Source organism: Gigantopelta aegis, chromosome 9 (genome assembly GCF_016097555.1).
Source record: "Gigantopelta aegis isolate Gae_Host chromosome 9, Gae_host_genome, whole genome shotgun sequence".
NCBI lineage: Eukaryota > Metazoa > Mollusca > Gastropoda > Neomphalida > Peltospiridae > Gigantopelta > Gigantopelta aegis.
Genome location: NC_054707.1, coordinates 73,069,211 through 73,092,316, shown reverse-complemented (window position 1 = coordinate 73,092,316; position 23,106 = coordinate 73,069,211). Strand labels below are relative to the sequence as shown.

The 23,106-nt window shown below is 37.0% G+C and overlaps 1 protein-coding gene across 1 annotated transcript; it reads left to right on the top strand.

Annotated features, from left to right (window-relative positions):
* Window positions 1–426: 426 nt before the first annotated feature.
* Window positions 427–22,828, top strand: LOC121381870. The gene is made up of 6 exons (XM_041511256.1): window positions 427–1,488; window positions 9,034–9,146; window positions 14,888–14,996; window positions 18,916–19,010; window positions 20,744–20,993; window positions 22,502–22,828. Exons 1-6 carry the CDS (start codon window positions 471–473, stop codon window positions 22,657–22,659), a joined length of 1,743 nt encoding a protein of 580 aa, XP_041367190.1. The 5' UTR covers window positions 427–470; the 3' UTR covers window positions 22,660–22,828.
* Window positions 22,829–23,106: the final 278 nt, after the last annotated feature.

The following is a 23,106-nucleotide window of genomic DNA, read 5'->3' as shown; positions in this document are numbered from 1 at the left end:
TTTCTTCTCTTTTTGTTGTTGTGGTGGTGGTGGTGTTTTGGGTTATTGTTATGGGTTTTTTTTGTTATTGTTATGGGTGGGTGGGTGTAGGCTATCATTGTTTTGTTTGTTGGGGGGGGGGGGGATTCTTTGTTGGTTTGTTTTTGTTTCAAAACTTGCTGTCCCAGACTCCCCCCCCCCCTCTCTCTCTCTCTCTCTCTCTCTCTCTCTCTCTCTCTCTCTCTCTCTCTCTCTCTCTCTCTCTCTCACACACACACACACACACACACACACACACACACACTAAAGAAAACCAAAACCCCGCAACATTTTGGAGCAAAATTCCTATAAAGTAGGACCTTATGGCTTACCTTCCCGACTGAAGACGATGCATTGTTGAGAACGTCAAACTTAAGTCAATGACGTCATTATTTGTCAGCCGATGACGTCATATTGGAATTTTTCACTGCCAAGTAGCGGTTTATCGACAAATGAAAAAGAACATCATGTTTAACGGAGACTTCAATTCGAATGATAATGACTGTAAATCACAAGAAGATATTTCTGACCGTATCGTATCGGAGGCCATTATGAAAGCTGGCAAAAGTGATACCGAAGAAGATGAAGCAGGCGATCCGGAAGCGGATCCTTCCTTGACAGAGTCGGCTCAGAGCACGGATCAGAATCACCCGATCGCTAAAGTGGACAGCCTGTTGTTTCTGAGAAGAAAACACTCGCTCGATAGAATCGCAGTCGAAGAGGTATCCTCAAGCTCATTGCTGGACGAGAACGAAATGGGGAACCTTTTGGAATCGGAGTATTCCGTCAGGCGAGTGAGAAGCGAGAGTAACATTTTCCACGAGGGAATGCGTCGCTCGCAAGAGGAACGATTCGCCGATTCCGTTGATAGGTTTGGATTCGCCGACAAGAACGAAAGACGAGCAGAAATCTTGGACATCGGGGTGCCAAAACCGTTCCTTGCGAACGTTCCGCGCTCCCTGCAAAGGGATTCCGGAGATCAGGAGCCAGCTGTATTCGATTCGATTTTTATCCAGCGCAACTATCATCGCGAAAGCGAATCGAACGAATCCATCAAGTCGCAGTGCTCCTGCGACTGCAGTGCGTCTCCGACGGCGGAGGCAGCCCGCAGTGTGATGGAAAACCTGGACAAACAAGTTGTCCATCTGTTTGACTGTCTCTCGTCGCTGTTACCCATCTGTGGGAAATACGCAAAGAGCAACCCCGGCGGCGCCTCAGCCAAGCAACACCAGAAGGATACAGAGGTACATGGCGATGATGGTGATGGTGATGATGATGGTGAATGCGCTATTGATGTTGATGATGATGTGGATGATGAATCGTGTCCTCGGATGTTTCACGCAGAAAATGAAGATCTTGTTGTGCAGAACTGTGTAGGTCTGAAGGACTTCGACGTGGCCTTGAAGAACGCTCGCAATCTGGCAGGGGACGTGTCGGAATCGTGGAGACAGCACCGACATATGTTCATAGGTATTTACTTTTATATATAATAAAGGAAAGGAATATTTGTTAAAAGACACCTCGGCATATTTTAAACTACGGCTATTTGGTGTCTAACAAGGACATTTTGTCGACAATCGGTAGAGAGAAAGGGAATCCACTGCTATTTTTTATATAATAAAGGAAAGGAATATTTGTTTAAAGATACCTCAGCACATTTTAAGCTACGGCTATTTTGGTGTCTAACATTTAAGGGCATTTCGACAGTCGGTAGAGAGAAAGAAAAAGGGAATGCTTCGTAATAAAATGTTAAAGATTTTTCTGCTTCTTTAATGGTCGAATTGCCATCAAGGGAGTCTTGCAGGTTATGAGTTGTGTGTCACACAAAATACCCGTGTGAAGCGTTATTATACCATACAATTACGATTTAGCTTGAACCTGGAACCGAGGAGTGTTCACACTGCGACATTTAGTCCGAGCCTGGATCGATGTTTTTGGTCGTAACAAACTAGTCCGGGTTAAACTAGTCCGTATCAATTTAGACCTGAAACAGTGTTAGTGTGAACGTTTAGTCCGGACTAAAAATGTTAGTGTGAACGCGGCTATAGGCTTTTCCTGCCGATAAGATTTTTATTTTGTTTAACGACACCACTAAAGCACATTGATTAATTAATCATCGGCTACTGGATGTCAAACATTTGGTAATTATGACATATAGTTGTCAGAGGAAACCCAATAAATTTTTTCCATTAGCAGCGATGGATCTTTTATGTGCACCATCCCACAGACAGGAAAGTAAATTCCACGGCCTTTGATATACCAGTCGTGGTGCACGACAGTTCCTGTCGATAAAGCAGTAAGATATCTTGCATGTGTTCTTTCCACAGACAGGAGAGTACATACCACGCCTTTGATATGTCAGTCGTGAAGCAATAAGGGCGATGGCAGTCACCTTCCGCACCTTTGTTTTGGCTTCGTACACAATACATGTAGCATATATCACCGTAATTTCACTTGAAATGCATATTTCGTAACTAGTTGGAACGGGGGAAAACGAGTCCGTACAATATGAATATGTTTATTTGGATTGCCGATCACTGCGCAGTGTGTTCAACACATAAATGCATTACAATGCATCTCATACATAAATACACATTTTTTTCATACTATGGAATTTACTATTTAAGTTATTTATTTCTTAGCCGATTATTTTGTAACTTGCACACAAAAATAGTTAGGGGGGGGGGGGGGGTCTTTTTTATTTTTTTATTATTTGCAAAACACTTTTACTTTTCGTCTTACGTCAAACCAAACTGAAATTATTAACAAAAAACAAAAAAAACAAAACACTTTTGTAGAAGGATGGGACGGACTATAGTTAATTAAAATTAATGTAAACAGTCTGTGGAAATGTGCATATAAAAGATTCCTCATCGCACCACTGGCGAGCGTTCTGACCTACATATGAATATGTCCCTCTTTACTAAACACTAGTGTTAAAAATTTAAAGCATGAGTTTTGTGTACCTACCATAATTCTGACCTACATCAATATAATAGTCCATGGGCCAGATACCGAAACCCCCCCCCCCCCCCCCCCCCCACGGGATTTTTGGAGACAAGTATTTTTAGATACCTCATTATATATGAATTTAATATCTGCTTGTCTGAAGCAAAAATGTTGGTGGATTAAAAAAATATCGCCATTTGAATGGGGGTACCGTTGCACATTTTGTGTTCCAAAAACACTATATCGAAAAATTAAATATAGTGATAAATTTGTCATCCATATAAATTTTTAACAGATATAAGGCCAAAATTAATAATATTCATCCTATACTAGATGTTAATAGTAACAAACCAAATAACAATGCAATATGTGGTATGAATAATGATATACTCATCGGCAAAAGTTAAGCAATGCCTGAAATGCACTATTTTCTATATTTACACATATTTTGGGCTGCTTGAACCTTTTACTGTTAAAAATTGCACTGTATTTAATATATTGAGGCAGCATTATTCAAATATGGTTCAGTATATCTGCCTATACTATACTCAACAAAATTAATTAATATTTTAGCATTTTCCTTTAAATATGGGGGAAAATACAACTTCTTCCGTTGAAAGTTGTCAGCATTTTGGCATGTTCTTAAATTTAATGACTTAAATAACAATTTTGAGGGAACACAATGACAAAAAACATTCTGAACAAATGTGTAACAAATACTTGCCTAATGCTCATTTCAATATTTTTCATAAGTATGTGAAAAACCCAGTGTTTTTTGTGTGCATAACCAGTAAAAGTTTACTGAAACAATGTATAGAAGCCATATATATGACCAAAACATGCTAAAATAATATGACAGTAACAAAGAATTATATTATAATATAAGAAAGTTTACTAGCCCTTAATTAATTTTGTTGAATATACATGTATGTGCATCAATATTATGAATATGTCCCTCTTTACTAAACACTAGTGTTAAAAATTTAAAGCATGAGTTTTGTGTACCTACCATAATTTCTTTTGCATTACATGTACAAGTCATCTATCTCACAGAAGTTCATCTCATACTAGTCTGTGTTTGTAATATTTTTAGATTTGCATTTATATTTACATTGTGCTTAACTTATGCTCAAGTGTATATAATTAGTTTCTACATCAAATATGTCTAGGAAAGTTTTGACTTCCTTTCATATTCCTTTGCATTTTCATGCAATTAAAATATGCCTGTCATGTTCACAATTTCTGGTATTCTCCTTCTCCGGACTCTACTCTGGTTCCTCCATCAGTATGTCCATCAGCTCTCATGGTATCATATCACTATTTCATCTCTAGTGTGCCTTCTAAAATTTCTCAGCCATGTGACAATTTGATTGGGGAATAGCCTGGTATGCCTGGCATGACTGATACCAAATGACAACTTGGCAATTTGTTCTCTTTATGTGCATTCTTAGAGCATTCTCAGTGAATACATACATGTAGAGTGGAGAAGGCTGATTTATACTCTACTGTAGTTCAATATTATCATCCTTGGTTTGGCAACAAACATTTCCAGATATTTCTCAAGTCATGATGTTTTTGTATGTTATTCGCACCTGCACTCCCATAGAAAAGGTATATGAAATGATCTGCTTCTTAAATATATGAACATCAATTTTTGCTGAACTTCCATGAGCTAACAACATTTCAAGGAAGTCTTGGCGTTGCTTGAGAATATTCAAAACCTCCAGTTTTCCATTCTGCATAAAAGCACTGTTGGTATCATAGCCAGTAATGGCAAGCACAGCTGGAATTGCTAGTTGGTGTCTTCCCTGCATCCTTAATGATGCTGTGCACATCTATAAGATACCTCTTGTTGCCAAATTGAGTGAATACAAATGTCCGTATCTGGGATGGTGAACTGGCAGCAATGTACAGACATTGAAGTATAATCTTTGTTTCTGCATCTTCTTGTGCACTTTACAACATCCTCGGACATGGTTTGCGTTTGAAACATGTACTTTGTCTCACAAATAGAACCCTCTTCCCAAGAAGCTGAGGGCAGAGTTTTCTTTTTTTCATTTAAATAGTCTTCCAGTCTCTTAAGACCTTTGTAGACATTCCTTAGATCAAGTGTGGCTTGGAAGAACCCTTTTCACATGAGAAATGTAGTGCCAAACCACGAATGCTGTTATTATGCTACTGTGGATTAGTTGCAAACCTTCCATCCAGTAGATATTCCCTGAAAATATGCTGTACCAATAGAGCAGATTGGAAGAGAGCAAATTGCCATGGTCTCATATGGTATTAGTCATATCACAAAGTCCAGGGTATTCCTCAACCACATAGAAATGGCTGAGAAATGTCCAAAGAAATACTGAAGCTGAATTGGATGGTTTGTGATCTGATAACAAGAGCTGTCGACATACTGAGGGAGGAACAAGAGCAAAGGCCCAGAGGACAAAATAAGAAATTAAAGATATTGTGAACATAATAGACATTATATTTGAGTCAGATGATAAGATTGAAACAGGAAAGAAAGTGAAGTACTAGATATGCCTGATGACTATATCTGATGTCAATTATATAAACCTAAGCATAAATTAAGCACAATTTAAATAGTACAAGCTTCTTTGAGATAGATGAATTGTAAATGTTTTAACACACATGCCGAGGAAAGGTACTTATAATTGGTTGGTACTAAGAACAGAGGGACATCTTCATAAATTTGTGAACATAGTATATAAACTCCATATACTTAACCATATTTGACTAATGAAGCCTCAATATGTTATAGAAAAAAGCCAGGTCAATTTGTTTTTTTAATAATAAAAGCTTCAGGCAATCCTAAGTATGTGTATACACAGAAATTAATACATTTCTGGCATTGCTTACTAGTAACTTATTTTGAGAAGTATATAATTATTCATACCTCATATTACATTGTTTTGTAATTGTTATTAACATCTACTTAATAGAATAAAAGGAAGGATGTAGAAATAGAAAATTGTAAACTTCACATATATCGTATTTGGGTCACATAAAATGATTGAGAATTGGGAATGAAAGTTAGATTTTTATAGTGCTAGATATTTGCCTGATGACAATATTCTATGTAGATATCAATTATATACACCAAAACATAAGTTAAGCATAATATAAATAGAACTGCAATTCTAAAATATTACAAAAAGCAACAAAATACCTAGCTATTGTAAGATGAACTGTTGTGAGACAGATATATTGTATATGTAATGCAGACTTGCCTAGAATGGTATGTAAATTCACTTTTTATGTTTGTAAGACTTGTGTGTAATATAAAAATATTAAAAATATCCATGTAAATGGTTTAGACAGCATGTACTGCACCATATTTAAGTAATGCTGCCTTCAGATATTAAATACAATACAATAATAAAAGGATCAGAATGTTTTAGGTACAGTATGTATATATACACATGTACATAGAGAATTACGTATATCAGGAACTGTGTAACTTTTGCTGGTAAGTATACCCCCGGTACTATATCCATACCACATATATTGCATTGCTTTGTGGTTTGTTGTTATGAACATGTAATTTAGCATGAATAGCATTCATAATTTGGTCTTAAACCAGTTCAAAATATGTCTGGATGTTAACTTGAACATTGCCATGCAGTTTTTTCATATACTATGTTTGTAATACTCAGGACATTTCAAATTCATTGACTCACTATGCTTAGTCAGATGCCAAAAATGTATTATTTTTTGGTGGAATACATTCACCAGTAACCCAGCTTTAAAGTAAAAGCAGTGATATAGTCCAGAATTATTTTCAAAAATTATGTGGAACATTCACCATGATCAGAAATTTGCCCTGTTAAAAATAAATAGGGTGCCTACACTCAAACATGCCCTACAGACACACCCACCAACAGATTGCCTGCAGACAAGCTGATTTGAATATGTCTATGGATAGGCATCAAAGATATACTCATCTTGACAAATCCCGGGGGGGGGGGGGGGGGGGTATAGTGGGCCCACGGTCTATAATAAGAGCTGACGTCTTCTTGATTTTGGAAAGAAAATAAAAGGAAATGAATTTTTATTTATCAACACCCTTGTCCATTAACACACTCCCAAAGAAACAAAAATGAAAACATTAGAGACTTTTTTGGTGTTTAAAATGTGTACATCTCCGGCATGCAAAGACAAGTTCAAACACAGTCTTTGAGATACATGTACCGATCATGGTTGGAACAGAAATATATGGGTCCACCGAGACGGATAAGTTTGTTTTGGATAATGACACCAGTAGAACAGTTCTTAATCATTGGCTATTGGTGAAACATTGGATATAAATTTTAACGGATAGCTTTTGGAAGAAACGTCTACATTTTCCCATTAGCGACAAGGGATTTTTATATGCACTTTCCCACAGATAAGACAGCACATACCACAGCCCTTGATATACATGGTTGGGACGGGAGTTCGTCGTCCGATCAAACGACTGCCCATCTGATCGATCGATAAATTAGTCTGGCCGATCTCCAATATTAACAGAAACGTCAACCTCTGGATCTTGGACGGAGCGCAATTCCTTTGATCTTAAAAAAACAGACGCCAAGGGCGGATGCGGAATTTTTCTAGGAAGGAGTGAAACACTAACATGCATTATCTATACGGCAATCCTTCCCCAGAAACATCGACCTGACCACTATATTACGTCTCCAACTAAAAATTTTAAATTTAAGTAAACAATCTTTTTATTAAACACTAGATTTCTTCGGATCACTTTGACATGCCGGAGGGGGGTGCGCACGCCAGCACCCTCCCCTTCGATCCGTACCTTTCTTTTAATAAATCAATGCGCTCTAAATTGTGGGTTGATAATCTTTTATTTGCTGAAACTAAAACATATTGTAAACAATTAATCCTACCCCTACCATTTTAATCTAAACTACAACACCAACTGCACCGCACCTTTCTGCCCGACCATTGCAACAGATATATATATATATATATATATATATATATATATATATATATATATATATATATATATATATACTGCAGGTAGTAATAGGTATGAACGTGCTTGAACCTTTAGTGTATAATAATAATAAGTCGAGTCGACGTATGAAGACGTAAATAGAACTGAATGGCATGATTGTTTTATCAGCTACTGGGCGTCACACAGCGGTACATATGAACGAAGGTCAATACAAACATACTGTGAAAACAGTGTAAAGAAAATTTGTTTTGTTTAACGACACCACTAGAGCACGTTGATTAATTAATCATCGGCTATTGGATGTCAAACATTTTTAACAGAGTGTAAAGAGCTGGGGTGAATAATGAAATTGTTTCTCAATATACAGTTTATACGAAACGAATCCTTAACGACAATCCAGTATATATATATAGTTGTTTGGGGGGAGAGGGGTGTGTGTGTGTATTACCCCAGATCAAATAGACAATGTCAAGGTTGGGGAGCCTTAAATCATTGCCTTACCCAGCATATAGTTACACGAATTAAAGAACCAACGATATACAACATAAAATAAAATCATCTATGGTCAACTATTACAAATGCTGTAGATAATATATAGGCTATATATAATTAAATTTCCGTTCTGAAGTATTAATAAAAATTAAAATCTTAAAATTAGTAATAATAAATACCTTCTCCGCTGTGATAATGTAATAGTCCGTTCCGCAGGGAAAGGCTTTTTTCATACTATAGAATCTACTACAAGTTATTTATTTCTCAGCTGATTGATCTGTAAATTTCACACAAAAATAGTAAATTTTGTTATTTCCAAAACACGTTCACTTTTCTTCTTACGTCAAACCAAACTGAAATTATTTTCAAAAACCATTTTAACAGAATCATGTGATGACTATAGACGCGTATAACTATCGATCTAAAGCATACCTCTCCCTCACGCACGTGCATGTTGTGTTGTTTTTCTTTGTTTGTTTTGGTTTTTTGTTGTTGTTTTTTATTGTTTGTTTGGGGGGATTGGGGGGGTTGTCAACTAAAAGAACGGCTTGGGGGGTATCAGCTAAAAGAACGGCCTTTGATAAAATGTTTCTAATCTTCAGAAATTATGAAAGAATCTACACGCTTAGAAAACATGCAGCAGCGAAATAAGGATCGCACGAAACGTCTGTGTGACGTCGTTAAACGTCTCAAGTCAGAACTCAAGTCTGTACAGGTGGGTGTACGAAAGCTTAGGGTTAGTTAATGGGACTATCCCGAGTTTTCAGCCTTAGTAAAACATCCGTTTGCCCCCCAACCCCCCAATAAAATAAACACATTCTGCTTTTTTCTTTCTTTATTATTATTACTTTTTTTTTTTTTTAAATGACAACGTTGTACCTGGCATAAAATAACTACGGTATTCATATTCTTACCTTCTTCTCTCTGTTTTTTTGTTTTGTTTATTCACTAATTAATTTATTCATTCAAGACAATCACGTCTCACATCATACAAAACCATAACCCGTAGTCCCATGGGTGGTGGGCATTTAATTATATTTCTCACGGTCGTGGCATCAAAGTTGGTCTACTGAACTGAACCGAACTGAACTTTATTTACACTCAGGCCGTAGTCTACGGCATATGAGGATATATATACATACAGCAGTCAATATAATTGTAACAAGATGGTGGGTGTACATAAATACAACAAATACATACTAATAAATACAAACAAATACACAGAATATCAGTCAGATGATTTGAAAGTATTCATAATTAGATTACAAAATATAGAAAGTTTTCTAAGGACACCAGCTTTCTTAGAATTGAATAATTTATAAAAATTTATATATATTTGGTTTGGACTGACAGAAGATGGTAAGTAACGCTTTCTTTCACTCTTGAAAAATAAACATGTAAATTTATAATGAAACTCATCTCCGATATTATAATTATTACACAATGAACATATTCTATTTTGTAGTGGTACATTTTTCCATCTGCCCGTTTCAATTGGAAGATTATGGTTTGATAATCTCAAGCATAATAATGGACACCTATGTTTTCTCTCTATAATTGTGATGTATGTCTCAAATTCAACAGTATTTTTAAATAATTTATAATTTGAAGCTTTGGATGAGTTATCAATATAAGTATACCATGATTGTAAGTATTGATCAGTAAGCTTTGTATTAATATACGTTTTCAACATGGAAGCTCTAGTAATAGCATTGCATTGTGATAACCATATATATGTACAACCAATATTATCTAAAACAGATTTAACATACATAATCCATTTGTGATTATAAAATTTATTATTAACATCATTCAGTAATAATGTGTACACCAATAATGACAACTTGGACTGTTTTCCAGTAATTAGTCGATACCAGAAAATGATCATTCTTATTTTTACGGTAATATATACCGGGTAACGTCTAAGTTCTCCATATAATATATACAACGGTGTAGATTTTCTCACAGGTAATAACAATTTTATAAACTGGTTACATCATTTTTCAGTTAATGACAAATTTTCAAAACCCTATATTTAACTTTCTACGTTATCAAGCTTTGATTTCCAAGGTAAAACACCTTTTTGTCATATTTCTTGTTCCCACTAAAGATTGAGACCTTTGTCTTGTTACAATTTACTGTTAAGTTTCCAAAAGTTTCCATTTCGTGCAATACGAATCAAATAATATTCAGAGAGTTTTGCATATCTTGGTAATTATTTGCAAGGTGTACAGTGTCATCAGCATAGAGTAAAACAAAAAGAACAATTGACGTATAGATTAAAGAATCACTGAATAATTCGCCTATGCCTATGCCATGGCAGTCATTCATTTTAAATGTATCTTCAATATCATTAAGAAACAAGGAACATAACAAAGGGGATACATTTTCACCTTGTCTTACACCAACACAGCAGGGAAAATAATCTGTCAGAATTATGTACGCTGACACAAGATTTGATATTCTGATACATATTATAAATTACTTGAAAACATTTACCATTTATACCATTTTTAAAGTAATTTATCTCAATTCTTTAGTCCAATTCTCCAAACTGAATCAAAAGCTTTGTTAAAATCTATAAAAGTACAAACAAAAGTGTTTTCTTCGGTGCTTTCATCAGTTCTATTAGTCCATATAGTGTGAAGACATGATCATTTGTTGAATAATCTTTCCTGAATCCTGCTTGAACTTCAGATAATATATCATTCGTTTCTAGATAAACTTTTAGTCTATTATTTAACACGGCAGTAAACAGTTTTCCAAAGTAATGTAATAGGTCTATAATTTTCAGGATCATCTTTATCACCAATTTTATAAATTGGCTTGATTATACCAACTAACCATGAGTCAGGTAAAATACCGTTTTCAAATACTAAATTACAAAGTTTGACATGTACAGGAATCATACAGTCAATAGTTTGCTTAATATATTCATTAATTATGTTGTCGAGACCCGAAGCTTTGTTATTCTTAAGGGTTTTTGTTAACAACTGTAAGTATTTTTTCTTGTAATATAGGGCTATCTAAGATACAGTTACTTTCTAAATCTTTAATAAAGTCTGGTTCGAGAGTTGTGTCAATATTGCTGTTTACTTCTTTAAAGTATTGGTAAAGTGTTTCTGATGGTGGCAAATTGCAGTCACTTTGTTTTTCTTTTAAAAGTTTCCAAAAAGCTCGCGTGGTCATGACAGTTGAGATCTGTGAGTTTCTGTTCTGTTTTCCATTTATGTCTTCTTAAATGTTTTAATATTACATTCTTGTATCGTTTACTGGCATTTAAAAGTCGTTTCTTATCCATTGTATTCGAAGTCTTATAAGCTGTTCTGGACTCCATGTATTTTCTTCTAAGTAATCTACATTGATTACCGAACCATGCCTTGTTACTCCCGCGCTTGGGTCTAATACTACTTCGTTTGTAGCCAAAGGTATTCACTGCCGTATTCTTGAATAAAATACCGATAGTGTCCACTGTGACGTTAAGCTGTTCCTTTGAAAAGTCTTCACTTAGCTGATCTAGGTCCGAGATGATAGTTCTGATAGTTTCTGTTTACGTTTTCACTGTAGTTGTCAGCTAAACGATTATTCCATTTTCGTGACTTTAGTTCAGTTTCTTCAAGATCGTCTTCTTGTTGACCAGTTATTGAAACATCCAATGAAATAATTAGTGGGCTGTGAATGTCAGAATATAACGATTCAAAATCAAGAACTTTAAAGTTTATAATTTTCTCTAATACACATAACGAGGCTATAGCATAATCAACAACACTGGTTCCCTTACAAGTAGTTTTACCAGTATATTTATCATCACCAATTCTTCCATTAACAATGTACATATTATTATTTTTGCAAAATTCAATAAGTTTATATCCATGACTATTTGGTCTACGGTTATCTTGATTTTTTTTCTTTCTAGAGAAATTCCTATGTTTAACAAGTTGTTGGGTTCATTCAGAAAATTAGATAATTCAGTTGAAAATTCTATTGTGTTATTTGTTTCAGTGTCACAAACTACATAATCTGGAAGTGACTGCGTTCTGGCATTAAAATAGCCAATGAGAAGAATGTTGTTTTCATTAGATAAGTTGTTAAGTTCACCATGTAAAACATTAAAAGTATCGTTATTAAAATAAGGAGATCCTTCAAGCGGTATATATACAACACCTATAATGATATTAGATGAATTTCTAGATAATATGGTGTCTTTAAGATCAAACCATAATACATACTCAGATGTATTTTGATGAACATGTACATGCGTAGTTAAATTATTTCTAACAGCTATGCATATACCACCGGATTTTACACATGGTTTTAGTTTTCTATTATTTGTATATACCGTGTAACAAGGTATATATATATATATATATATATATATATATATATATATATTATCAATATCATCAAGTTTGGTTTCAACTAAGCATAAAATATCATAATGGTTAATAAAGTTTTAAAATTCTGGTATATACAATCTAGTTTTTAAATCACAAACATTTAAATATACAATATTTACAGTCACAAATGTTCACCGTGTTTGTATCACGACGTAGTTTTGATTCCTCACTCGATGCAGTTTGGTCATCGCCAGCGTTGATCCCCCGGCTGTCATAGGCACGCTGTTCCCTCGGGGAGGAGTAGTTGCGAGCTCGCTTGTTGGGATTGTTAGGATCGATAGGTAAAGGGCTGCGAGTGTTCGAAGTGTTGTGTCCATCTCGTGGTTCACTATCTGGGTACCATCGCCTGCCTTCGATGAAAAGTTTATCAGCAACTAGCGACGCACGGAATCCTTTTCGTTTAGCCTCACTAAACTTAGGCCACAGACACTTTCTGCGTTCGACGATCTCGCGAGGAAATTGTTCACCGACTTCGAAATGAGTCCCTTTCAAAACTTTTGAGCTTCTTCTAACGGTTTCTCGGCCTTTATATCGTTCAAATTTGGCAACAATGGGTCGCGGCCTAGATGGGTTTGTTGTTTTCCTACCGAGACGGTGCAAACGATCAAACTGAAAAGTATTTTCATGTTTCATCTGATCCTTGAGAAATGTATGTAACACCTGCTCGGTATCCTCGTCGTCTTTTTCTTCAATCCCATTAAAAATCAGATTGTCTCTCATCGATCGTGTCTGAATGTCTAACACACTCTCATACAACTCTTCACAGTCATGGCGAAAGCTGCCCATATCGTCAAAACTTTTCCGAACCTGGCTTACCTCTTCCTTCATAGTATCAACAACATCCGCCATTTTCTTTCTTTCCGTACGGGCTTCTTCAAAGCTAGCATTTACAAAGTTTATCGATGTTTCTAACTCTGATATTTTCTTCTTACTGTCATGCAAATGAGTTTTAAAATCACTGACATTAAGTTCAATAGCTTGTAAACGTTGCTCAATGCCTTCTATTTTGGCTGTCTTTTGTGAACTGACAAGAAGTGTATTCGATATTTCATTAAGTTTCTGAAATACCTGATTAGTCCATGGTGGAATCTGGGGATGCTGTTGTAACGCTTGTCCCTGTAACACAGGCTAAACTTGGTAAGTTGGGTTACCATATTCCGATGAGAGAGTCAACGAAGGATTAAACAAACCTTGCGACTGTGTGTTGGATGAGCTGGTCTGAGAAGCTGACGCCATGTTGTCCTTTGCTTCCGTTTGTCGTTATTTTCTTTCTGCTTCTCCCTCTTCTTCTTATTCCCTTGTTTCGTTACTGGCATGAGGCATGAGAATATCTTGTCAGATACCACGTATATACAATTAATTTACACCATAATTGTATTAAACACACAAAAAAACACCCCAAAAAACAACATCATTTAAAACACCAGAGCTAATTTTCTTCAACCTTCCACCATCTTGTCACGTGGTTGTTTTAATCTACACGTCTGCTTCTTTTTACTTTCTTTTTTTCAGACCGTCAAAATCACCGTCCAAATAATTTAAAACTTTAGAACGACGACCATAAAGTCATTTTCATTCAAAAGTGCACCCACTAATTTATTGCTTATAGATCACTAATTAACCAAATAATTGTAAAATGGAATTTAGCTTGTATGCTTGTCGAGTCTGATGAAATTGCTCCTGTTCTCATGCAAATATTAGGGTTTGTGGAAACTATAAATTTATGAGACTCACTCTGACAGTTACAATAAATAAATAAAATAAAATAATAAATAAATCATTTTTATCTGGTATGGCGGCTTTACACGGCTTGACGCTTGACAGAACAGGATTATTTGATGTTGGTACTACACTACAGTGAAACCTGTCTAAACCGGGTGACGCCGCCCGATTAGAGAAAATACGGTATTTAGAGGGTCGCGTTGTATAATATAGGAAATTCTGGACCATGAAAATTGGCTGATGTTCACAGGATTCCGGTTTGTTATGGGTCCGGTTTAGGCAGGTGTCACTGTATTAAACATTGTTGAACAAGATTGTTTTGTTTTTTCCAATGTAGACGTTCTTACAAGAAAAAGAGGAGGAATGGCTGACGACGGAGAGAAGTCTAAAAGCGGATACACTCTTTCTTCAGTCTGGCATTTCCGAGATTATAAAATCCCAACCAGGTTCGTAGTCGAACTCGCTCATACCAAAGTTAACGCACCCCTCCCTACCTTCTCCCACCTTGGAGGTAATACTGTAAGTTTCAGCGTACCTCATAACTGAATACATGATCTTAGAACGAATCTCTACGGATACCTTTGCTTCTTCAACGAGCACTGTTATTCTAATAAATTGTATTTTAGCATCAAATAGCAAATAAGAGTTTGCTTCTCTTGTAGTGGCAGATCCAGAAATTCCATTTAGGGGGCCCCAGTGACAGTTCCCGAAGGGATTCCTCGGATTCTCCAACGTAAAAAAAAAAAAAAAGGAGCACAATTTAGCTTCCCCCCCCCCCCCCCCCACACCCCCATAAAAAAAATCCGCCACTGTCTTATAAGATGTTTCCGACTAACAGAGCCTTTTTGGTATATTCAATGTGTTGATATCCTAACTCGGCGACTTTCGGTGAAGAAAACGCTCATTTCGCCGGCAAGATTAGGGCCTGTTGTAGTAACCCAGGGATAATTTTATCTCTAAATAATTTAAACGTTTTGTCGCGAGGCCTTCGTCAATAATCAACACCTGGTTTCAGTGTTCTTTGATTTGGAAAAGGCCTACGATACCACATGGAAGTATGGGATTTTAAAAGACCTCCATGGCATGGGCCTAAGAGGTCTTCTTCCAAATTTTATTTCTAACTTTTTAAAAGCTAGAATTTTTAAAGTGCGAGTAGGATCCACGTTTTCAGATTCCCACTCACAAGACATGCGGGTGCCCCAAGGTAGCATCCTGTCGGTTACCCTATTCTTAATTAAAATTAACAGCATCGCCCAGTGTTTAAAACCTGGTGTCGATTGCTCACTATACGTTGACGATTTTCAGATTTGTTACAGGTCGTCCAATATGAGTATCATTGAGCGTCAGTTGCAGCTTTGTTTGAATAAGCTTCAACAATGGACAACTGACAATGGCTTTCGATTCTCAAAGTCAAAAACGGTCTGTATGCACTTCTGCCAGAAAAGAGGTCACCACCTAGACCCTCAGCTGTTTCTGGACAAAAGCCCGATTCCCGTGGTCGATGAGACCAAATTTCTGGGAATTATATTTGACAGGAAGCTATCTTTCATACCTCATTTAAAATATGTTAAAAAGAAAGGACTAAAGGCCATAAATATTCTCAAAGTTATTGCCAGCACAGAGTGGGGAGCAGACCGTAAGGTTATGCTCCGACTGTATCGATCTTTGATTAGATCTAAACTAGATTACGGCTCTGTTGTGTATGGGTCGGCACGCAAGACTTACTTGCAGATGCTTGATCCCATACACAACCAGGGACTTAGGCTTTGTCTTGGTGCTTTCAGAACATCTCCTGTGGAAAGTTTTTACGTCGATGCACACGAACCTAGTTTGGGTGCTAGACGTGCAAAGCTGTCTCTTCAGTATGCTACCAAGATAACGTCAATGCCAAAACACCCCACCCATAACGCTATCTTTGACAACCGATTTATGAAGTTATTTGATGCGAAGCCAAATGCAATCTGCACATTTGGTCTTCGCATTAGGCAGCTTTTATCTGCTTCCAACATTGATCTTTCAGACATTTTGGAAACACCTTCATATTTTGTTTTCCCACCTTGGTGCATAAAACCACCTAAAATTGTGTTGGATCTCGTGCAACTGAAGAAAGATTGCACGGATCCAATTATTTATAACCAATATTTTATGGAAATAAAAGAGAAATACTGTGACTACATCCCTATTTACACGGATGGGTCACGGGATGGGAATTCTGTGGCTTGTGCCACAGTTTTTCCATCAGACAAAATAATCTCTATGAGATTGCCTGATTTGGCATCTATATTTAGTGCCGAAACTTGGGCAATTATTAAAGCCCTAGAGGAAATCAAAAACTCTAGCTCCTCTAAATTTATAATCTATACCGACTCACTTTCGTGTCTCCAGTCTTTACAATATATGAAGCTGGAACATCCCTTAATTGGGATGCTGATACGAAATGTGTATCTTTTTATCTATTAACAATAAGAATATTGTGTTTTGTTGGGTACCCAGCCATGTTGGCATCAGAGGCAATGAAAAGGCAGATTGTGCTGCCAAGTCTGCTTTGACTTTGCCACGTGGCAATGCTGGTATTCCCTATAGTGATCTCAAACATCACGTAAATAATTATATCTTTTCTACTTGGCAAGATGATTGGAACGGCGCGGTCGCGAACAAGCTTCATTCTGTTAAGCCAGTTCTGAGAGTGGCAGTCCTCCTATAGGCGGTGCAGAAGGGATGAAATAGTCTTGTGTCGTGCTCGCATCGGACATACTTACATTACCCATTCATTTATTCTCAAGAAGGATCCTCCACCTCAGTGTGAGCATTGTCAGTGTACACTGACGGTGCACCATATTTTGGTGGAGTGTAATCATCTGATCCAGACTAGAAACGATATATTCGAAGCAAGGGATGTGGTGGAATCCTTTAGATTCCACCATGAACTTGTACTAAAGTTTTTAAAAGAAACTGGATTTTATTCCAAATTTATATTTACATTTGTGTAATATTTGATTTGTAACATGAATTTTACCTTTATAACAAATGTGATATGTATTATTTTGTACAGCTCTTTACACTATCGTTGACTTAACATTTCAAATTTCATGTACCACCGCATAGCTCTATACACTGTTTTTAACCTAACCTTTTATTTATTTTTTTTACCATTGTATGACACCCAATAGCCGATGTATTATTTGTGCTGGGGTGTCGTTAAACATCCATTCAATTCAATTCAATTGTCTAAATAATTTTGTAGGTACGAAAACGTGTACATTAGCCTACGAATTAAAATGAAAAAAAAAATGACTGCTTCAAACATTAGCACACGACACACAGACACTGGTATTCTAACCAAGATCAAAAAAGGTTTGTTGCTCTCCGCACTTTCCACCGACACATCGCTGTAAGACTCATAAACCTTTTTAAACAAATATTTTACACACTCGTCAACATACTTGTTAACATACATACGTGCGATAAACATTTTAAAGACATACGACTGGCTGCTGCTAGATGATGACCAGGGACCTAATTCACTAAACTCTCGCAACTTTGCGATCTCGTAGTGCAATGTTAAAAGACTTACAAAGAGGATGCTTTGTTGTCTAGCAGAGCCCAAGAGATCTTTGTGAATTAGGCCCCAGGGCTGAGTTCGGCCAAAAAGAGCCGAAAAACGTCCGCTAGACTGGTGTGTGCGCTTCACGGTAAACCAAATGGCCACGTCGGGAACCAGTCAAATAGTTGGAGAACGTTAGCGAAACTTGGAGCTGATCACCAATGCCATATTATCCAATAAAAAACGCACGGTCGAATCGATCACTCTGTGACGTACACGTTAACCTGAAAATTATTGTGTGACGCACAATGTAACTATAGTGGCTAGGGTCGTACATAGGCTTTAGTTGGAAAAGGCGTTTAAATTATTTTAAAACTGGGTTAGGTTTGAGCTGGGGGGGGGGGGGGGGGTGTTGTTGGGTTTTTGTGTGCGTGTGTGTGTGTTGTTTTTGTTGGGGGTTTGTTGGGGTTTTTTGGGGGGAGGGTTTGTTTGTTTTGTTGTTGTTGTTGGGGTATTTTTTTTTTGGGGGGGGGGGGGGGGGATTGGGGGGAATAATGGAAATAATACAATTAGTACTACATTCGTGTCCGTTAAATACCATTTATCGTACAACTCGTTACTTACAAACGGGTTCCACCCGCTTCCGCTCGTCAGCCCGATATGTTTTAAAAAAACTGGTTGTAAGATAAATGGTATCCAACGGCCACTCATGTAGTATTTTCTAAATATATACATAATGTAGGTGGTATGCAAAACTTCTCAGGCGAAGTGAATACTACTAGGTCCGACGACAGACTGGAATTATTTATTATTTTTAACAGACGAACCGCGGCTCTGGTCCACTCTCGATTCTCTGATGTGCATACAACACAATCGTGAAAAGGCCTTCGCACTGGACTGTGCCAAACAAAACAAGGTATGAACTCCAGTTCAGTTTACACTATAAAAGGTAGCAACTACTAGCACACAAACTAGCATTTCAAATACAGTCAGAATACGTTTTGTACAAAACGTCTAAATATCGAGGTAAAGTGTAATTTTAGCCTACGTTGCCACCTTTTCATTATACTAAATACTAGTACCAACTGAGTAACAAATAAATAATTCTAATAATAAAATAAATAAATAAATAAATAAATATATTTCTGTATTTATGTCGATTTTTATTTTGATATTAAAAAAAGCAAAGAAGAAAAAACGGACATATTTCCCAAACTGGATTGACATTAAGCTGTAACAAGTAATAGAGAGACCGAGAATAGCGGTGTTTCCTGCAGGTCGAATAATCCTATATGCTATATTACAACCGTCCTCACTCATTTTTGGAACAGACCTAGTTTAAAAAAATAATAATAATAATAATTTAAATAAATAAATAATAATTTAAAAAAAAAAAAAACCCAGTGATTTGAGTCGTTATTAGAATGGCGTATTACGCGAATACTACTAGCCCCGGTCAACAGACACCTTGGAAACACCATAAAAACAACTGGAAACGCCACCATCAAAATTATTTCGAATTATTCGTCTCCGGATGACATTTGAACACTTGAATAGTGGATTGTCATATGAATTTACAGGCATATAAAAGCAGAAATATATACAGATATGCACGTACATATAGACTATTTATATTAGTTCCATAATACCTTCCTTGTTCAAGGAGTAATTCGTGTGATGAAACACGAAATTTTGTGATAAGATATTAATAACAAATAGGTAATGATATCCTCAGATAATAATGTAAACAAAAATAATCTGTTAAATGCCGTAAAATATTACATTTTGGTCAATTGTTCAACAATTTGTCTATTTCTTGAATACTGTGATCCGACAGGCGCATGTTAACTCTTTTTATAAATATTACATGATTATCAACTTGCTACTTAACCATACATCTCCAAATCTAAAGAAAATAATAAATGTTTTACATGGTGTGGTCAGTTAAGACTCCCGACTTTCTAACATATTATATATTGATTTCAAGATACAATTATTCGTTTCTAAAAGCTTCAACCAATATTTAATAATTCTTACTTTACGCACTACATGTAGAGGCAATCTTCCTAATTCTGTTAACACAGCTGCATTCATTGTACCTTTTTTTTGCACATTCAATACTATTTTACAAAAATCCATATGAACATCATGAGCCGAGTCAAAACCCCATACTTGTTTTAATGACTACATAGACAAGACCAAACTGCTAAGTTATAGACATGATCGATCCTACACGTGGCGTGATTGATTAAACCGGCCTCGGTGGCGTCGTGGCAGGCCATCGGTCTACAGGCTGGTAGGTACTGGGTTCGGATCCCAGTCGAGGCATGGAATTTTTAATCCAGATACCGACTCCAAACCCTGAGTGAGTGCTCCGCAAGGCTCAATGGGTAGGTGTAAACCACTTGCACCGACCAGTGATCCATAACTGATTCAACAAAGGCCATGGTTTGTGCTATCCTGCCTGTGGGAAACGCAAATAAAAGATCCCTTGCTGCTAATCGGAAGAGTAGCCCATGTAGTGGCGACAGCGGGTTTCCTCTTAAAATCTGTGTGGTCCTTAACCATATGTCTGACGCCATATAACCGTAAATAAAATGTGTTGAGTGCGTCGTTAAATAAAACATTTCTTGATTGATTAATTTCCAGATAAACGAACTCCGGCTGCTCATCTACAAGCAGCAGCTCCAGCTGGCCGAATACAGGGAGAAGAACACAGAACTGGAAGAGGAGCTGGAGAACGTCCTGGGCGGCGTCCCCCAGCTGATGAACACCAACAACAACGACGACGACGGACTCTTGCTGTTGGCCAACGTGCTGTACTGTGACCACAGCCGGTACGTCCCTGGCTGCTCCACCAACCCGCAGTACGCCTCCCTAAAGGTTCTCAAGATTGGAGGTATTAACCTATATTAAAATCCGTATTAAAATAGCAGTACGCCTCTCTCAACGTTCTCAAGAGAAGAGGTATTAACCCGTATTAAAATAGCAGTACGCCTCTCTCAACGTTTTCAAGGTAGGAGGTATTAACCCGTATTAAAATAGCAGTACGGCTCTCTCAACGTTCTCAAGGTAGGAGGTATTAACCCGTATCGAAATAGCAGTACGCCCCTGTCAACGTTCTCAAGGTAGGAGGTATTAACCCGTATCGAAATAGCAGTACGGCTCTCTCAACGTTCTCAAGGTAGGAGGTATTAACCCTATTATTATTAAACAGTGTAAAATAGTTTAAGGTATTAGTGTTACTGCTGATATGTATTCCTTCAAACCGGACATCCACAAGGCCAAGTAAAAGGCTGGTCTCAAGGGATACTAGAATATGCTGTTCTGTAAATATATTTTGAGGGATTTTGTTTTTTTCTTTAACCATTACCGTTGTCTTTCTGAAATTAATTTGGGGAGTTTAAGGGGGTAGGGGTCGTCCTGGTGTTGTAGTAACATAATTTGAATTTTGTTCGAAACCAAAAAATATAATTACTCTCATAAATGTACGTTTAGCGGTCAACCACCACCTACACGAAATTTATTAACTGAAGACAGTTGGCTGCTTATCGTGTCGGTTGTTACTTTCGGCCAAAGCACAATATAGGCGGCAATATAATTTGTCAAGTACGGTTCTGATGTTCGGCAAAAAAAAAAAAAAAAATGTTTACAATTGTAAAGTTCTTTTGACGAATGATAATGTTGAAAGAAAGAAAGAAAGAAAGAAATGTTTTATTTAACGACGCACTCAACACATTTTATTTACGGTTATATGGTGTCAGACATATGGTTAAGGACCACACAGATTTTGAGAGGAAACCCGCTGTCGCCACTACATGGGCTACTCTTCCGATTAGCAGCAAGGGATCTTTTATTTGCACTTCCCACAGGCAGGATAGCACAAACCATGGCCTTTGTTGAACCAGTTATGGATCACTGGTTGGTGCAAGTGGTTTACACCTACCCATTGAGCCTTGCGGAGCACTCACTCAGGGTTTGGAGTCGGTATCTAGATTAAAAATCCCATGCCTCGACTGGGATCCGAACCCAGTACCTACCAGCCTGTAGACCGATGGCCTGCCACGACGCCGGTAAATGTTGAACAAAGTCTTCCGCCTCCATCCACAATGTTTGGTATAGCCCTCTATATTGGTGTGCGGAGTGGGGGGATGGGGGGAGTGGATGGACGGGAGGGGCTCAGTCGGTATCCGCTTGCCTGGCGGATTCATTTGATTTTTCCTGTATCACAACTGGTATGTCAAAGGCCGTATTTTGTCTGTGGAAAAATCTGAATAAACTATTATAAAAGGATCGTTGCTGCCAATATAACATTGGAGTGGGTGTCAGAATATCAGACATCCAACTGCCGATAATTAACTAATCAAAGTGCTCTTCTTCTTTTCTTCCCCCCTATTCATACTCTAGGTAATCACGAAAATTTGTGTTCAAGAGAGGAGCAAATTTTCAACCCCTGCCTATTGTACAAGGATCCCGGCTGTCTTGACAATGACAGCCAGTACACAGCTGAAGAGATGTTGGAAGATCTAACAAAAAATGGGCCAGCAAGCTTCACCCTCATATAGAATACGACACAGGCTACAGTATAAATGACGTTATGAAATTAGGCTACAGTATAAATGACGTTATGAAATTATATTTAGTTATCCAGTCGGTGCTGCCAACCATCAAGTTGTTAGAAACAATAGCCTGCACTCTCCACTTTAATATCGATTAAACACAAACACAAATAAATACGAGTTGGGGTTTTATTCTTTCATGGTTTGTTTTTAAATTTGAAGCAGTGTTGGAATAAAATACTGTACCTACTGAAATAAGTCTTGGTTTACACAAATTCTTTTATGGTGTGGGGGCTGTGTAATTTCGCAAAAAAAAACTAAAATGTAGTAGTAATAATAATAAATAAATAAAACATGTATTCTTGTAGTACTGCTAAAGCAATGCATGTCCTCTACCGGGCCCCAACAATTTTTCGTATCTCCTAAATTCAAGGGCCACAAGTCTATAAAAAA